We start from the raw sequence: 18,364 nt of genomic DNA on the forward strand, positions 1-18,364 counted from the left end.
AGAGCAGCTAGACAAAAATTACCTTAGGAGGGAATAATAACTAAATTGGACAGAAGATTTTTAGTCAAGTCAGAGCCTATGCAATAGCTTCAAAGAAGAGAAGAAAACAGCTGTTAATCTAGCTAACTACCATCCCTCCCCCTTTTTTTGAGACAGAATCTCACTATGTAGCTCGGGCTGGCCTGGAACTCACTATGTAGACCATTCTGGTCTTGAAAGCACAGAAATCCACTTGCCTCTGACTCCCAAATAATGGTATGGGCCACAACACCCAGCCTTAAAAAAATTATTTATTCATTATGTGTGTGTTCCCGCCCCAAATATGTGTGGAGGTCAGAGGACAACTTGCTGGAGTTGGTTCCCTCTTGCCACCATGTGGGTTACCAGAGACTGAACTTAGGTTATCAGGCTTGAAGTAAACCCTTTAGCTGATGAGTCATCTGACGAGGCCCCCATTTGTTCTTACTTGGAAGGTAAGAAGACATGTAAGCAGATGAGAGAATTGTCCAGACTTAGCTGGGATTAGAAAAGAACAATACCTGGGCAGATGTTTGAACTTAATTCAGCGGGAACTGCACCTGATTCCCAAATGTGACACAACAGATGATCTACAGGTGAGGCTCCAGAAGCTTTTGCCTTTATACTGCATTTCTAGCCAAATGTTGACAGCCTAGTGGCACAGGCTTAGGCAGAATTATTTATGGAGCACATTAATTAAACTCTAAACATAAAGCACAGTGATTAAAACTGAAGTCTGTGCCGTCACACAAGTGGGTTCATATATCAATTCAGCTTTTAATGAGCTGAATGATTTGGGCCATTCTTCTCTGGGTCTCAATCTCTTCTGTACCTATATTTCACATTTTAAAAAAAGATTAAATAAGATTAATTAAAAGATTAAATGTAAAGAGTTGGTGCACAATAGGAACTAAATCCCAGTTGCTATTATTACTTAATTTTAAATAGCTACTGTAATTTGATCATGTGATTTGAAGGACTTACATTTAGTTTGACTACTAAAAAATTAAACAGGGACACATACTCTGACATCCACTGAGCAGCCCACAGTCCATGATGGATTTCCCAGTACTTGATTTTGACATAAAAGATGGACGAGTGAAGATTTCCCAACACCTGCAGAAGATACGAACTCTAGTTAGCAGAATGCTCAGTCCTAAATATGCTACTTCCTCCAAACCAGGGAACATCTCTGAAGAAGGGGTGGAAAGAATGTCAGAAATGGAGGATGGGAAGGAGTACTGTGAAAAATGCTGTCTTCTAGACAAGACATGATTGCTGCTAATGAGCTCACAGCACCCATGGCTGCGTGCACAAGATCCAACATTCCATCATGGATGGAATGTGGCAAGTGCCTTTAACTCAGAGCTATCTCTCTGATATAGTTAACTAGCACTGATGCTACTAGTCACTAATCTGGGGACCTGGCTTTGAGAACTACTGGTCTAGGGCAATTTCATATTAACTTATCCCATTCTTTTTGAATGTTTTAACCTACTTAGTCTAGTTTAGAATTATGTAACCTTAACAGATCTTAGAGGTGATTTCTCTAGCCCACACACCCATGAGAAGGTCCCTTTTGCAGACTTCTGTTAAAATTGCTTCAACACTATCAGTGACAGGACTCACAATCTCACAAGCTCATAGTCAAAGCACTCTAGTTCTCACTGGTTTTATAAAAGCAGCTAACCACTTGGCCCCAGATTTATCCTCTGGATTAAGAAAATAATTCTCTTCTCTTTTCTCCATCATGGCCTTTTACTCTGAGGTAGGACTTTATCTCCTCTAGGTGTCTTGGGCTCAGGCAATCTCATTATTAACACTGAAGGGCAGCACTTGGAGATCTAGATGAAAAGGAATGGGAATGAACTCTTTCCCTACATTCAGGCACGGAGTCACTCAATCATTATTTTTATGAACTGCTAATTGTATAAAAAATTTAGATAATCTCTGTGTTCATTATTACATATGAACTTATCATTCATGTTTACTTGTCATATATTCATCAACATCTGAAAAAGTATAAAAAGGAAAAATCATCACAGACCACTATTGCCAGTCATACAGAGGTTTCTATAAGCAGACTGTTACTGTAATCATATACCATAGGGCACTCAAAAACAATAAAAACAGGCTGGGGAGATGGTTTAGTTGGTAAAGGTCTTGCCTTGCAAGCATGAGGACCCGAGTTTCATCTATAGAACTGATGTAAAACAGTCAGGCACAGTGACACATGCTTGCAATCCCAGTGCTTGTGAGGTAGAGACAGGTAATCCCTGAGACTTGCTGGCCAGCCAGTCAGCCTTAGCCTAATGGGGACTCCAGGTCAATGACAGGCCCTGTCTTAAAAAAAAAAAAAGTGGATGTTTCCTAAGGAAGAATACCCAAGAAGCCCAAGGTTGTCCTCCAGCCTCCACATTTCACACACACACACACCCCTACACACAATCTAAACAAACAAAACAACATAGCCTTGCTTACAAAGTTGACTCTACTGGCATATCTTGGCCATCTCCTTGTCACCCTTCTTCCATTGGACTGCTGTACTAACCTTTCAAGATTCAGCATCATTCTAGTCATACAGTCTGACCCCACACAAGTAGAATTAAGTAAACCCATAAGTGCACTGTATCCATACTGTATCCAGTATGTTTCCTTGCAGTGTACTTTAATACACTATTATTTATGGGTTTTAGTCACTCTGTTCCTTGAACAGGGTTTTAGTCTTCAGTCCCTTGAATGCTGGGCTATCCTTTATCCACCTTTTAATTTTAATGAATTAACTCAAGATAGTGTCTCATTATGTAGCCCTGGGAGGCTTAGAAAATTACTACACAGATCAAGCTGGCCTGGAACTCAAGAGGTCTGCCTGCCTCTGCCTCCTGAGTGCTGGGTGCCTCTCCCTTCTCCCGAAGCCATCAACTGCCAATAGCTCCTCAGTTAGAGGTTATTCACCTATTTTTGCATTCAGTACACAGAATAAGACTTTAATTAGTATTTAGTGACTAAAGTTTGCATGTCATTTCAAAATATCCATAAACATTTTAATATCTCTTTGGTATTTCAGAGAAGAAACATGGTTACCTACTGTTCTCCCATTATTAGATCTTTAGGGAGTTCTGGAATTTTTGCTAAACTAAGAAAATATTCTAGTTCTAATTAACTTTTAAGATTAAAAATATTTCCTTAGTATATTCTTCCGGAATTAAAATCAATATATAAAAGGGAAAACATTCTTGAAACACACTGGCAACTTTTATCTAGCTACATTGCACCAGCCATATACACAAACTTGCATTTCTTTCACCTCAACAATATCATGAAGTTGATTGTTCATCTCTGCTGATTTGATAAGAAAAACAGTGGCATCTTGGTTTACTGCATACCTTGACTTTCTAGTAAAGATATACATTATGATCATCTTTGCAAATCACTTTCCTTTCTACTTTTATGAATTTTCTATCTACCCATTTAGGTAATGGGTTTTAGTGATTAACTTACATAACTTTTTTTTTGTGTATGCAGTATTGGGGATTGCATAATGCCTTGCTCATATTAGGCAAGTGCTCTACCACTGAGATACATCCCCAGCCCTATATAAGCTCTTTCTATAATAAAGACATTAACTATCTCATGCAATTGGATCAAACATTTTCTCAGGTTTCCCTTGTATTATTTTACATACAAACATTAATGATTTCAGGGTACTCAAACTCAGTTTTGTCAGTGTACTTACTACATTGCATCTGACCACTACTAATTTCACAGGATATTGATTTTTGTGCTTGCATATACGTTTCTCTTGGAGGCACATACTTCCATTTAGTTATAGGCTTGATAATGCTTGAGCCTGAGTTTAGCTTAACTGTGTCAGGATAAAATTATCTATGTAGTAATATTATGTGGTTTGCCTAGCTCTCCATGAATAAATGCCTTAGGTATGTTAGCCAGTATGAGATGAAACTCTCAGCACTGAGAACAGCTGATGTGCTACAGAATAGTGGCTGACTATTCATTTCCTTAAGAATTTTTGCAAATTAAGATTCTATTTTCACCTTTAGAATTAAAAATAGATGAAAAGAATGAACTTGATTTGCTTTTGGGGGGAAAAAAGACCCAATATAATTAAATTCTGCTCTAATTATAGCTGCTGGCAATGTGTTAGGCTCATTCTTAGTCAGTCTCTCTCTCTCTCTCTCTCTCTCTCTCTCTCTCTGTGTACATATGCATGTTGTTGTGATTTCTTAACAATCTCTGTGGGATTCAAAAGGAGCTACTAAATTTCAACTCATTCTTCTATGTATTTGCAAAATTCTCAAAAAACTCCAGAGGCTGGAGAGATGGCTCAGTGGTTAAGAGTGCTGATTGCTCTTGCAGAGGACCCAGGTTCGATTCCCAGCACCCACATGGTAGCTAACAATCACCATTCCAGTTCCAGGGGAATCTGACGCCTTCTTCTGACCTCTGCTGGCATTGCATGACACACGTGCACTTATACACATGCAGGCAATACAATCATACACATAAAATAAAAATAATAAATAAAAAAACTCCACAGTGGAAATTTTTAAAAGGTTATTTAAAAAAGCAAACTTTGGAGTTTGAATATAAAGGTAGACAATGTAAAAAATGCATTCCAACCTGTGAGAAGGAAAATCACTGCTAACAGGATATTGACAAAGAGACAATATACTTACCTTGCACTCTATCAGTGATTATGTGACAAGATCAATCACTTTTCTGGTGGGTATAGATGTGTCTTCTGTTTTACAACTAAACCATAATGGGAGTGGAGAAGGAAGCTTACTAATTGCCTAACTATGTTCCCACATTTAATACAGTGCATTTTCCGCCTTTAATGTATTTATCTGTGATGCAACACATTGATTCTGCAGTCACCTAATACAGTGCTTGTTGAAAAATACAGTAATAGACTAGTTCCAAAAGTACGTAATATGAAGGGATTGTTAGATACAGTGGAAACGAGAATCATGAAGAACATCCACTTCTTCATATCATGATAAATTGTTAGCTCTGGCTGGACTGCAGTCTTAAAAGAGTATGCTCAGTGATAATCTTGCTAAGACCCTGTACAACACCATTGCTTTTTTCATCTGTAAAACAGTAATTTTTTTATGTTGACTTCAGCACCATTTCTAGTTACAAGAAATGAAGTCGACATAAGCTGGTATTATGGTCATAGAATTACATAATGCAACATTCAAAGGGGAATATTATATAATGTTCTCTGTAAAATACTTTGTAATGCAGGTAATCTTCAGGCAACATGAAAATGTTCTTTCTTCTCTCAACCACAATTTTACATATTTTCTGTAAGACTAGCTTTCAAGCTCTTTGGGGTAAGTTCTCTCTGCTTCAAAGCATCCAGAAAAATGTTTCGAGCACAAGAGATCAATTCCAGAAAAGCGCTTCTAGAAAATGCATGGCTGGAGTTATAACAGTTCTTAAGGAGAGTTGGGAAAGAGAAGGGTAATGACATGGGAGGGGAAAATAAGGACTTCAACTGTAGTTATAAAATGTCCAAGGTGGCAAAACGATTTTAACACTAGGATTGAACTGGGCTTAGCATTAAGTTCTAGGAGCTTAGGGAGCAGTCCTTATCTAGTTACTTTATTTCGTACAACACAGCACTTATGTAATATTTAATATACTTAGTTTTCAACTATTAAATGAGTACAAGGAAGTCAAAAAGGAAATCATGTTTACCACCTAATATCTCATTGCATAATACAGCATACTATCAATTGCGAAGGCGGGTTCAAATCGGTTCACTTCGTTTTTATTATTTGTAGAATGGAGTTAAAGGTTTGATTTTAGAATTAAAGGAGTTAATATATGCAAAACGCTTGCCAGTGCATCCTTGGTGCACATCTGACTTAATAACAAAGTCTGATGAAGGTACCAGCTATCAACTTCTGAATGCTTACTATATCCAAAAAAGCAAGGGCAGTACACTCTTGGCTGGGGTCGCCAAGGAAGCCAATGTAGAAAGATGCTAAGGCGGAGAAGGACCCACCAAGCGCCACGCCAGCGCTTCGTCAAATGGAGCAAAGTCCTCTGGGAATTGTAGTCATAAGGCCTTGAAATGGACTTCGGACATGGACCGAAGAGCCAGAAAACTGGGGGTTAAACAGCAAAGAGAGAGCGGTATTGGGCAACTCAGGAGTGTCGGGAGTCTCAGAGGTGGGTTAGGCCGCTCACCTGAGTCTCCCAACACCAGAACCTTCACCCGATCCAGAGACGCCATCTTGCCAAGGGCTCCTCGGGACTAACGCCCGTTCTGGGATTCTTGATCAATCAGGGCAGGGCGCGGAGGTAGGGCCTGACGGCTCATTGGCTGGCCTGCGCATGACTGTTTGGATTGAAGCCTTCGAGGGGCGGAGGAACGCGTGGCTTCCAAACTGGTCGCAGGAATTAGGCGTTTTCTTTGTCGCTCAGGTGGCGTGGGCTGGCTGAAGCCGGTAGTTGAAGCGCTGAGGGCAACCGTAGTGGGAGTGTTCGAGGAGCGGCTTCGGTAAAACCTTATTCCCTGTTCCTTGTTCCCAGCTCCTGACCCGGCGTGGTCTTCACGGTTTCCCGGTCCGCCCCTCTCCTTGTCCAGTTCCCTTCCCCCGGCCATCTTCTGCGCTCCTTTTTTTGGTCTCCCAAAGAGCCATTGCCCCGGAGCGGCCCGTGAGCGACCTCGGGGGGGTAGGACTGACTCGGCCGCATGGAGTGCGGCCCTGGAGCCCCCTGGACGCGTCTGAGGGCATGTGGGGTCTCGGCGTCCGGACCACTGAGCGCTGGTGGTGATGGACACCTGGGTCCTGAGCTTCCGCACTCTTGGGCCGCTTTAAGTACCCGGGGGTGGAGAGTTCATGAAATACAGTCACAGAAAACTGCAGTGGATGTATGTAGAATCCAAGTTCTAGAGGTGGGGAAGCAGTATACTGAAATAGGCGAACTGGTTGACCCGCATCCACTTTTCTTTTTTATTCATCACTCTTCCAGCCAGCGTACTCTTTTCAAAATCACAAATTTATTCCAGTCACGCCCTGATAAAAACAATTCTGAGTTTAAGAAGAGAATGGCTTATTGCTCTCTTTATTGTGGATGCAGGCGTGGAGCACATGAATTGTGTGGAAGCTGGCAGAATGGGTATACTACAAAAACAGGTGCCTAGGAGAGGGATTGAAATTTTTTATTAAGTGCCTGGCTAGGTGTGCTTCGTACTGGAGTTGGTGAACAGAAATCGTCCCCGGTATTAGAGCTAGACATAGAAAAAGTATAAGAATGGGAAAGAACTATGAGGAAATGTGAAGAGATCATTCTATGCTACTGTGGGGAATTTGGGAAGGCTTGGAAAATATCACTTAAAGCCTGAAGGATATCAGGAGAAAAGGGTTGGAGTTTAATTTTGAGGACAGAGGGAAAGGGTGTGTTGGTATGTGGCTGAGGAGGGTAAAGGGGATGGAGTGTATTCTTTTCAACTTTGTTTCTTCTACTCCAGGCTTGGGCAAGCATAGTCTGTAAATGTAAGATTAGAATATATGTGGGTCTGGACTGGGTAGTGAGGTAGGTGAAGTCAGGGAATGACTGATTATACTGTGAAGATACAAAAGAAGACTTAGTTACCACACACCAAGAAGTCTCCATAGATCTGAGAAGCTCTTTTCTTGTGTCAGCTGCTATGGAAGTTACAGCTTTTGTTACCATGTGGGAAACACAGCCTCCCTTTTTTCACATATTTCCAACTTCAAAAGGATTTGGAAGTTGAAATGTACGTGAACTCATAATTTTTACATATTGGTAACTAATCATAAAATGTTCAAAACATTCTATGGGCCACCAGTTTGAGAATTCAGACCTATGTAGTTTAAGAAATCTAGAGACAAATAATCTTGATTCATCATGAGTGAGGAAGTGGTGAAGGAGAGAAGTCAGTGGTCAGGAAGGAGAATTTCAAAATGTAAGATTTTGAACAAGGTACCTCCACTGAGCTTCAGTTTCATTAGTTCAGCTAATGAAGATGCCTAGTAGGTATCTTCAAGGATAGACTTCTAAAGGGAATGCCTCTACCTCGTTTCTATGACTTACTCCTCTTTAGATGTTACCTGTTTCTCATGGTACTTTCCTACATCATGGCTGCTCAAAACAGAGCTATTTAAGATTTTTTTTTCTTACCCTGGTTTCCAATATCCTGAGCTCGTCCTTGGAATTTTTTGCTTTCTTCCTAAGTTTAGGTTTTGTTACTACAGCTCCTGAACTACCACAGTGCCACCACTTGCACACCAGTTCATCCTCTTGTTGGTGTGAGAGTCAGTTATAAATAGAGGGTCTGGTTTTGAAGGCCAATACTTAATTGAACTCAGGTCAGCCCTGGAAGCAGAACCATTTGTTATTTAATTCACACATTAACTGTATGAGAAAGGCACTTTATATGTGAAGAAACTGAGGCTGTGGACTTTCTGGAACCACACCCTAAGAAATGGAACTTGGGTTTAAAGCCTCAAACTGTTGGATTGAAGACTCCTGGTTGTCACTTCACTCCCTTACACGGATACTCAGCACCCCTGAGGTTTTTTCAGATCAAGAAAACAGGTTGAACAAGTAGGATAGGGACCTCTCCATACAGGATGTTCATTGACTGAATATAAAATTGCCTAGGACACAGATTATCTAGAGCAATGGTCAGGGTCTTTTGTTGCATATTACAGTTTTGTCTAGTGAGTTTTTAATTGGTATGATACCTGATCTGGCCCTTCTATATCAGCTGAAAGAAAACTGGGAATGGGACCACTTTTAGTATTCTTAAGATGCTGCTCAGATGGTTCTGCTTTACTGTCAAGGCTGAGAACTATTGATCTGAATCATGGAGTGTATGAGGGTAGGGACAGGAAGGGGAGTACAAAAGGGAAGTAATTCTGGAAAAATAGGTTGTTTTGACACTTGTCTGCCTTTTGGTCTTTTGGCTGTTTCTGAAGCCGTATGTTATATTCTGTCAGCTACTGAGCATGTAAAACAAAAACTGAAAATTGGGTTTAAGCACAGGTTGCAGACAGAATTGGAAAGGAGAGCACTGTGTGCTTGTACTATGCTGTGATTCTACTTTTGTAATGAACCCAGGCATCCTTAAGCATCTGGGGTGATGAGCTCTAGAGTTGCAAGTTTGGACCTAGGTATATCTAGGTGCTATTTTATTATCTCCTTTTGTGTGTAGTTATGCCCGAGTGTGTATGCTTCTAAAAATATATTTAAGTTACTTTATTTTTCCTTTATTATTGATATGACCTTATAAACACCCCCAATAGGTGTGTACATTAGTTATTTAGGAATTCCCTTATAATATTGTGGCTATAGTAACATTTCTTATAAAAAACATTAAATCTGATAGGGTTCATAACTTCTGATTTCAAATAAAAGACTCAGTTGAAACTAGTATTAAAAATATGATTGCTCATTGAAATAATTCAGTGGGATATTCTGTTAATTTTTTTTTCCTATTTCATAGGGAAATTTCACTGGACAGAGTCTGTGTGGATAGCCTGGCCAGTTTTAATTTGGAATGTATTAAATTTATATGGAAACTGTCTCAGTAAGTCCTTAAGGACCATACTTCTCATTAATCTCAGCATTTTCCTTCACAGACAGTAAAGCATAGCTTGAACTTGTTTAAAAATTTGGTCAAGGGGCCAGGCGTGGTGGCGCATGCCTTTAATCCCAGCACTTGGGAGGAATCCCAGCACTTGGGAGGCAGAGGCAGGCCGATCTCTGTGAGTTCAAGGACAGCCTGATCTACATAGTGAGTTCTAGGACAGCTGGGGCTACAGGGAGACCCTGTCTCAAAAAAAAAAAAAAAAAAAAAAAAAGATTTGGTCGGGCTCACACAGCTACTTTGAAATGCAGCCTATCTGACTGAATTCCAAAGCCCAGATTTTTAACAGTCACATGAAAGTCTTAACAAGCACATACCAGTTAGGCCTTTGAGAGGACAACTTTCTGGGCTAAGACATGGAAGTTATACACAGTTAGCTTCAGTTTTGCCCTTCAAGAGACCATCTTGGTGGTGGTGGTTCTTTGTGTCCCGACCCCTTCCATTTTTTTTTTTTTTTTTAAGACCTAGAAGGCGTTTACTTACCAGATTTAACCTTTCAAGGTTGGTTAAAGTACTTTGGATTTTAGCATTAATTTCTTTCTGTTACAACGATTGTTAATTTTTGTCAGACACTCCAACTAGCAATTACTTATGTTTATTGACTTGTGATTCTGTTGTGAAAACATGACTATGTAAAACATCCTTGAGTCTTAGCAGGAAAGCTTTACTTAAAAGAAATGAGGGCTGAGGATGCAGCTCAGTGGTAGAGCACTTGGCTACCATGTTTGAGGTCCTGGGTCTAATTCTCAATAAAAGACAGGCACATACAAAATAAAGACATTAAGTGTATGTTTTTGGTAACTACTGGGTTTCTCAGGGAATTTCCAGCCATTCTAGAGCACTGGAGCATTAAGAAGAGTGAGCTTGTTTATTTCTCTTTCTGAAAGAAAGTGGGTTTGATGTAAAGCATCATTGTCAGAAATAATAAGTAGCTTTTTGGGATAGAGTACACTGTTGATGAAAGTAACCATTTAAAGATTATGCGAAGATCTTTAGGGATAGTCTTTTGTGTACTGTAGAGGAAAATCTTGATTTTTCTCTGTTAAATGCTAAAGTGTTAGAAATCTTTCATATTTGAATACCTTTCTGGCACTCTTAAGAATCATGATGGTTACTGGCTACCTGTAAGAGATTGTTTGATGTAGATTTGAAAAGATGATCTTGTCTTCATGCTGACTAATCTTCTCTTATTTTTCTGAATTCAGTGAAAATTAAAGTTCGCTGCTAAGATGGCAGACCCCGATGTCCTCACTGAGGTTCCAGCAGCGTTGAAGAGGTTAGCCAAATATGTGATCCGGGGCTTTTATGGCATTGAGCATGTGTTGGCCTTGGACATCTTGATCCGGAACCCCTGTGTAAAAGAAGAGGACATGCTGGAGCTGCTCAAGTTTGATCGGAAGCAACTTCGATCAGTCTTGAATAATTTAAAAGGAGACAAATTCATCAAATGCAGAATGAGGGTGGAGACTGCTGCGGATGGGAAAACCACTCGTCATAATTATTATTTTATCAATTATCGCACTCTTGTTAATGTGGTAAAATATAAATTGGACCATATGAGAAGGAGGATTGAAACGGATGAGAGAAATTCCACCAACCGGGCTTCCTTCAAATGTCCTGTCTGTAGCAGTACTTTCACAGACTTAGAAGCTAATCAGCTGTTTGATCCCATGACAGGTGAGACCTATCCTTTATGAATCAAGTGAAATAGATGTGTACTCATTTTAAAAAATTGATTGATCAGAGTTGTAAGCCAATCATAGTCTTATAGAAATAAATAGGGAATCAACATATAGTTTTAGAGTCTTGGTTGGCTGACATAGAACTTTGAGACGGTTTTGTATTGCTTTTCTCCTCCATAAGGAAGTATACTCGTCCGTGGGGATTTCTCATTAGGGGCTCTCCTGAACACCACCCGTCCCCCTTACTCTTAATTACTACTGCAGCCTAATCTGAAGGATTGCTTTCTCTACCACTGAAGCTATGCTGACAACTTTACTTTGACCTCATTCCTCAGCAAATATTTTAGCACCTATTTATGCCAGTCCTTGGCAGATAGTTATACATGGTGCTTAAATGCTTTGTTGGTGAAAGTGGGATTACAGTCATGTACCACCATGCCAGGAAGAAGAGATTTTGTTTGCTTGCTTGTTTGTTTGTGACAAGACAGAGTCTCATATTGTGCCAAGGCTGACCAGGAACTTACTATGTAACCCAGACATGCCTAGAATCCTTGGCAGTCTTACCTTAGGCTCCCTAATACTGAGATTATGAGAAAAGTTTATTAACTGTTTTAGATATAAGCACCGTTTGAGTGTACCAGAGGAGGTTCTAGAATTTATTTGGAGCTCTTCCAAAGTAGAGTAGACTTTCATTTTTTTCCATTTACTCTAAAAGTTTTGTCAAAAAGCTTAATCCCAGCACTCAGGAGGCAGAGGCAGGTGGATCTCTGGGAGTGTGAGGCCATTCTGGTCTCCATAGCGAATCCAGGCCAGCTGGGGCTACAGGGAGACCCTGTCTCAAAAAGACCAAAAAAAAAAAAAAAAAAAAAAAAAAAAGCTTAAGAGTTTTGGCTTTGTGGTTCTCTATAGATGATGATCTTACAGTGGTCTTGTCATCTTGACAGCAGTGGAAGGTGTTATTTAGCCCCTCTGAGAAGTTATCTGTAGTAATAAGCTTCTACACTGATTCATCATTTGAAGCCTATTTAGTTTCATGAAACTTTCTAAAAGGTGATTCTACTACCTGTATATTGGGATGGAGATTGATTCCTGCTGCTCTTTGAATTTCGCTCATTGTTAGTGTGAATGAAATGAGTTTTAATTAACAGCCAGCCTTTGGAAAAGCTGACTTGCTATTCAAGTATATCTAAAGCTGAGACAACTATGTTACAGCCAGTCTGAATAAAGACAGTTTTCAAGTACGAGGTCTATCATATGAGGTCATCATGAATGTGGAAAGAAGGGGTGTGGAGAGCAAGAACAGGTCACTTAACCTGGATGTTACTCAGCAGAGGGTACTCTAATACACCTACACTAGAATTCAATTGGCAATTATTTCCTCACAGTGAAACCTGAGTTAGTATAATTAGAAATTTGTAATCATTAGGGACTCCTGTTCTGTGAATATGGTTGCCTTTTGATGAAAATTTCATTTCATTGGACTTTTCCTAATGGTAAAATGTGTGGATTGATTGATGTTAGACCCCCGTCTTCTTGTCAGTTCAGAGGTTTTATACATTTTGGGATTTATTTGTTTATTTATTTATTTATTTATTTTTATCTGTATGAGTGTTTTGCCTACATGTGTGTAAGTGCGCCACATTTATGCAATGCCCTTGGAGGCCAGAAGAAGGCATTGGATCCCTTTGAACTGGTGTTAGGGACTGTTATTAGCCATCATGTGGGTGCTAACAACTGAACCCCAGCCCCCTGCAAGAGCAGCCAGGGCTCTTAACTGCTGAGCCATCTCTCTAGCCCTAGTTTTTTAAATTCTTAAAAATGGTGGTGCACACCTTTAATCCTAGCACTTGGGTGGCAGAGGCAGGCGGATCTTTGTGAGTTTGAGGCCAGCCTGGTCTACATAGTGAGTTCCAGGACAGCTGGGGCTACAGGGAGACCCTGTCTCAAAAAGACAAAAAAAAACAAAACCCCAAAACCTTTTTAGGGTCTAGAGAGATGGCTCAGTGGTTAAGAACACTGGCTGTTCTTGCAGAAGACCCAGGTTTGAATCCCAGCACCCACATGGCAGCTAACAACTGTCCATAACTCCAGTTCCAGGGGATCCGATAGCATTTTCTGTCCTCTGCGGGCATTGCACAACACGGTGCACTTACCTACATGCAGGCAATACATAAATATACATCAAATAAAAATAAATAAAATATTAAAAAATACCTTTTTAATTGATTAATTTTAAATTCTATATGTATGAGTGTTTTTCCTGCATGTATTTCAATGCTCCACATGTGTGTAATGCCTGTAGAAGAGGGTATTCAATCACTTGAAACTGTAGTTAAGGATGGTTGTTAGCCACCATATGGGTGCTGGGAATTGAACGTGGGTCCTCTCCAAGATCAGCCAGTGCTCTTAACTGCTGAGCCATTTCAATTCTTTTTTGTTTTTGTTTTTTTTTTATTATTTTTATGTGTATGTGTGTATTGCGTGCATGTAAGTAAGTGCATCCGTGTTGTGCTGTGCCCACGGAGGACAGAAGAGGCTCTTGGATCCCCTGGAACTGGAGTTACAGACAGTTGTTAGCTGCCATGTGGGTGCTGGGATTCGAACCTGGGTCTTCTGCAAGAACAGCCAGTGTTCGTAACTGTTGAGCTATCTCTCCAGTCCCCAGTTTTTAAAATTCTTAACTACCAATTCTTGATACTCTCTTTTATCTGTGCATTCTCTTTAAATTTCTTTGTTTTTTTTTCCTCTTTGCTTCCATCCGTTTTGCTCAGTTTTCCTACCCTCATTATGAAGAAAAAGGGAAATAAACATGAGTAAAGCAGAGGAGAAGGGAACTTATTCTGATAATATTAATGTACTGTTTAAACTGGTAGATAGATTTTATTCTAACCTCAGTCCTATGCATACCTAATACTGGAGATTCCATCTTCTGGTCTAATGATGGAGATAACTGATGAGCTTCTTTGGTGATTTTTTTTTTGAAAAAGGGACTCAGGTAGCCCAGGCTGGCCTTGAATTTGCTAGGTAGCTGAGGATGACCTTCATTTCCTAATCCTACTATTCCACCTTTCAAGTGCTGCAATTCCAGTCCCATGTCATCTACTGGTAACTGATGGAGCTGATGGGCTTCTATTTCCATTCCTTTCCTAGCAATTCCTAGGTTCAGCTGTGGTTTATCTTAGCCTTCTTGGAACGTTCAGGAATTAGATTTGGAGCCTTCTACACTTTCTATTTCTCTGATAAAAGTTCTAATCCTTTAGCCCAGCACTCAGGAGGCAGAGGCAGGTGGATCTCTGTGAGTTTGAGGCCAGCCTGGTCTCCATAGTGAATCTAGGCCAGCTGGGGCTACAGGGAGACCCTGTCTCAAAAAGACCAAAAAAAAAAAAGTTAACTCAGATTGTAGGGGAAGTTCTCTCTGCCAGTGGACAAAAGGTAGTACCTTCTAGGTGAACTCTAGGATGCATGTGAAAATTTTGGACTCAAGACTGAGCACAGCAAGGATTATTTTTCTGTTAATTCACCTACTGGCCAGTGATCCTCTTCCTTCAGTACAGTTTTTCCCTTACTCTGTCTTCTTTTCCTATAAGTTTGTAGATTTTTTTTCTGTATTTGCTATTCACACTTTGCCTTTGGTGTTTCTGGGTTCAAATGTAAATGTTTGGTGTTTGGTATATGTGGATGCTTTATTTCATTATAATTTGGAACAGTTTCCAAATGTGACTATCATTTGACATTGCACCGCAGCATTGTCATCTACAAAGTTCATGCTTGAGAACTGTGCAATTGAGTTACAAAATAAAGAACATTTTTAAAAAGGTCATGAGGTTTTAGTAAGTTTATGATTTTGTGTTGGGCTGTAGTCATAGTTATCCTGGGGTGCATATGGCCAGTAAGGCTGTAGATTGAACATGCCTGGTAGTCTTTGCCTACCAGTTTTGGGTTTCAGAAGCATGATCAGGCAAAAATAGCTGTCTTAGTTCCAGAAATATGGGGAGGTTATATAATTAACACAAAGATGACATGCAATCCCTCAGATCAGGAAAATGGCATCTTGTGCATTCATAAGTGCATGTTTTAGATTTAGCAATCTTTCTAACAATGTAAATAGACTTAGTATTTCTAGCCTAACAATCTCAGCATGTGTAATTTAGTTAATGGCACTTCTAAGTTAAGTTTAGCAACATGTGTTATTCTCATTTTAGATGTTAGGGTTAGATGATATAGAAATAGCTTTGTTTTCCATTTTTAATTTAAAAATATGCAACCATAATGTCAGAGAAATTTGGAAGAGAAAAGAAGAAATCACCCACAAAACTGCAAGGCCTTTTTTACATATTACCTATATTTATAATCATAACCTAGAATAACTTAATTTTTCTTTATTTTTATTTTATGTGTATGAGTACGGTATTACTATGCCAGCATTATGATCAACTGAACAAATAACAGCCTAATTCTTAAATTTAGTTTTGAAGAGTGGTCCTGAACTCAGAGGACACTCATCTGTTGGAACCAGCTGTCTTGTTGGAACTCTGTCTCTGAAATTGTCTTGAGTTGGGCCCCACCCAAAATTTTATTCAAAATGGCTTGCTTTTCCAGTTTCAATTGGGGAAGTACAAGCTTGGCGCCATCCTAATCTTAACAGACCATCCTGTCTTTTCATCCCTAGTTCTAGAATATGTTATTCATTCAAGGTTACCTTCTTTCCCAATCTCTACTCTGTCCAGTGAAGATGGGGTGCCACCTTTCAGCGTTTTGATGCATTAATTCTCAAGCATACCCACATTTGTTGGTTCATGCATTCATTCATTATCTTTTTGGGTGGAGTACCAAATTCATGTTGCCTAGGAAATGAGATCAGGTGCCAAGGTCACAAGACACAAGAGCACATGGTTTTGCTGGGGTTAATTAAAAGTCATTAGTCCAGATTATTGCCATTCCCACATGAGTGTTTTGCCTGCATGTATGTATGCACACCTATGTCATGTAATGTTCATGCAGGCCAGAAAAGGGCATTGGAATCCCTGAACCTGGAGCTACTGAAGGTTGTTAGCTGCCATTTGATTTCTGGGAACTGAACCTCAGTCCTCTGCAAGAGGTACTCTAAACTGCTGAGCCATCTCTCCAGCACATGCAATAGATTTTGTTCTCTTGGTTCCTTAATGTACTAAATTCTTTTTTTTTCTTTTTATAGTGTTCAAAATGTGATTTAATAAGGTTGGTTTTCCCTGTTTTTTTTTTGTTGTTGTTATTTTTTTTTTGCTATTGTAAAAAAATGCTTTGTATTCCTTTGTATATATTGCATTTTATTTTTGTTTAAAATTTTCCTCAAGAATTCTTAGTAGTAAGAATGTTGCTAAACTTTTATAGCTTTTATAAAAACATACATGGCACTGTATTTTACTATGAATGAAATAAAATTGTTAAGTTTTGGAATTCAAAATAGTTCAGAAGCTCTTTTTAATGAATTTATCTAGAGACCACAGAATCCCATTTTAAGAAAACATTGAGATAAGAGATAATTAGAAAAATTTAAAAGGAATATATAATAAACTCTTAAAATAGAGATTTAGAGGCGATCTAGTTAGCTCATCAAATGGTGTATGTTTCAGTGCCACATGCACATGATAAGTTTGTACTGTTGGGTTCAGAAGACAGTATAGTATCACATAAAATCTAGGGGTATATAAATTGTTCGGATGCTTTGCATTGAATATTAGGGAGGAGTGTGGATAATTTTCATGGAGATTTAGCTTACTTTGGTTCCCTGTTAAAAATGTAGAACTAATTGGTATTAGGATTAGCATAAAGAAGTTTTAACTAACTAAATTAAAATATTTAAGAAATAACTGTTAAAAATAACCAGCAGTAGTAGGGCGTGATGGCTTGCACCTGTAGTCCCAGCACTCAGGAGGCCAGAGTAGAAGGATTGCTGCATGTTCGAGGCCAGTCTAGGCAAGAGTGAAACTCTGTCTCGAAAAACCAGTAAAGGGACTGGACATAGAGCTTAATGGTAAAGTGCTTGCTTAGCATGCCAGAGTCCCTAGGTTCAATCACTAGTACCACAAGGAAAAGGGGTTTGGGGAGGGGAGAGGGAGCCAACAGTGGCAATAGGCCTCCTGTATTGATGAGTTCAGAGTTATTTAGAATATTTGAGTAAAGTTGGTATTTAAACTATTAAGGTCCAAAATTTGTGAGACTTTCAGGTTTCTTAATAACGTTTGCCATGATAGGGCAAGCTTTTTCCTGTCTTCATTTCTTAATACTTAGAGCAGCAGATGTCTTGTAAGCAGTGTTTGCACAAACTCAAAAGAAATCTAGGATTGTTTGCTCACTTCCTGAGCCCTCGGTCTTTGGAATTTTGCCCGAGATGAGTTAATTTGAAAATTATGCCCAAAAGCTGTAGAATTGTGTGGATGAAAAGCAAGGATGGGAGAGGTGGGCAAGAGTGCTTGCTGCACATCTTGAGTTCAAACCACATCACTCATATAAAAGGTGGCATGGTCATGCATGCCTGTAACCCCAGCATTGGGGGACAGAGACAGATGGATCCTAGAGATCAGCTTGCTGGCCAACCAGCCTAACCAGAACAGCAAGCTTCAGGTTTAGGAGAGAGCCTCTCTTGGGAATAAGGCAGAGAGTGATAAAGCAGGACACCCAGTGACCAACCACCTTTGGCTTCTGTGTGCACGTGTGCACACACCTGCATACACGTATACACATATAAAAAGTTATGGGAATATAATAGTGTCCTCTCTAAAAACTTTTAGATTAAAAAAAACTCTACTTTTGATCTTGACAATATGAAAGAGCTCTGTTATAAAACTTATTTTTATATTTTGATTTTGAAATAAGGACTAACTTATATGTGAAGAGTTGCTTTTCAGTTTAGTTCTGGCTTAATATTCAATTTATTATTGTCTTTTATGTATTTATTTTTTTCTTAATTCTTTTGGAATTTTTTTCCCCAGTTATTTATTTAATAACCACATACTTAGAAGAAGCATTT

General features: G+C 39.3%; 2 protein-coding genes across 3 annotated transcripts in view; one reads left to right on the forward strand and one right to left on the reverse strand.

Annotated features, from left to right (window-relative positions):
* Positions 1-6,371, reverse strand: part of Rabl3 (RAB, member of RAS oncogene family like 3) — a 50,311-nt gene extending 43,940 nt beyond the window's left edge. Inside the window, exons 1-2 of the mRNA XM_008842911.3 lie at positions 6,241-6,371; positions 1,043-1,134 (exon numbers count right to left, since the gene is read on the reverse strand). Of these exons, the coding sequence (XP_008841133.1) occupies positions 1,043-1,134; positions 6,241-6,286 (138 nt within the window). The 5' untranslated portion in view covers positions 6,287-6,371. The remainder of the gene's footprint in view (positions 1-1,042; positions 1,135-6,240) is intronic.
* Positions 6,372-6,443: 72 nt separating this feature from the next.
* Positions 6,444-18,364, forward strand: part of Gtf2e1 (general transcription factor IIE subunit 1) — a 50,209-nt gene continuing 38,288 nt past the window's right edge. Inside the window, exons 1-2 of one of the 2 annotated variants that reach the window (XM_008842912.3) lie at positions 6,444-6,553; positions 10,879-11,350. In XM_008842912.3, the coding sequence (XP_008841134.1) occupies positions 10,903-11,350 (448 nt within the window). In that variant the 5' untranslated portion in view covers positions 6,444-6,553; positions 10,879-10,902. Of the gene's footprint in view, positions 6,554-6,594; positions 6,619-10,878; positions 11,351-18,364 lie in introns of those variants that run through there. The other variant, XM_029568224.1, reaches the window with a different exon arrangement.

This window comes from Nannospalax galili, unplaced genomic scaffold (genome assembly GCF_000622305.1).
Source record: "Nannospalax galili isolate Female #2095 unplaced genomic scaffold, S.galili_v1.0 scaffold18, whole genome shotgun sequence".
NCBI classification, from domain to species: Eukaryota; Metazoa; Chordata; class Mammalia; order Rodentia; family Spalacidae; genus Nannospalax; species Nannospalax galili.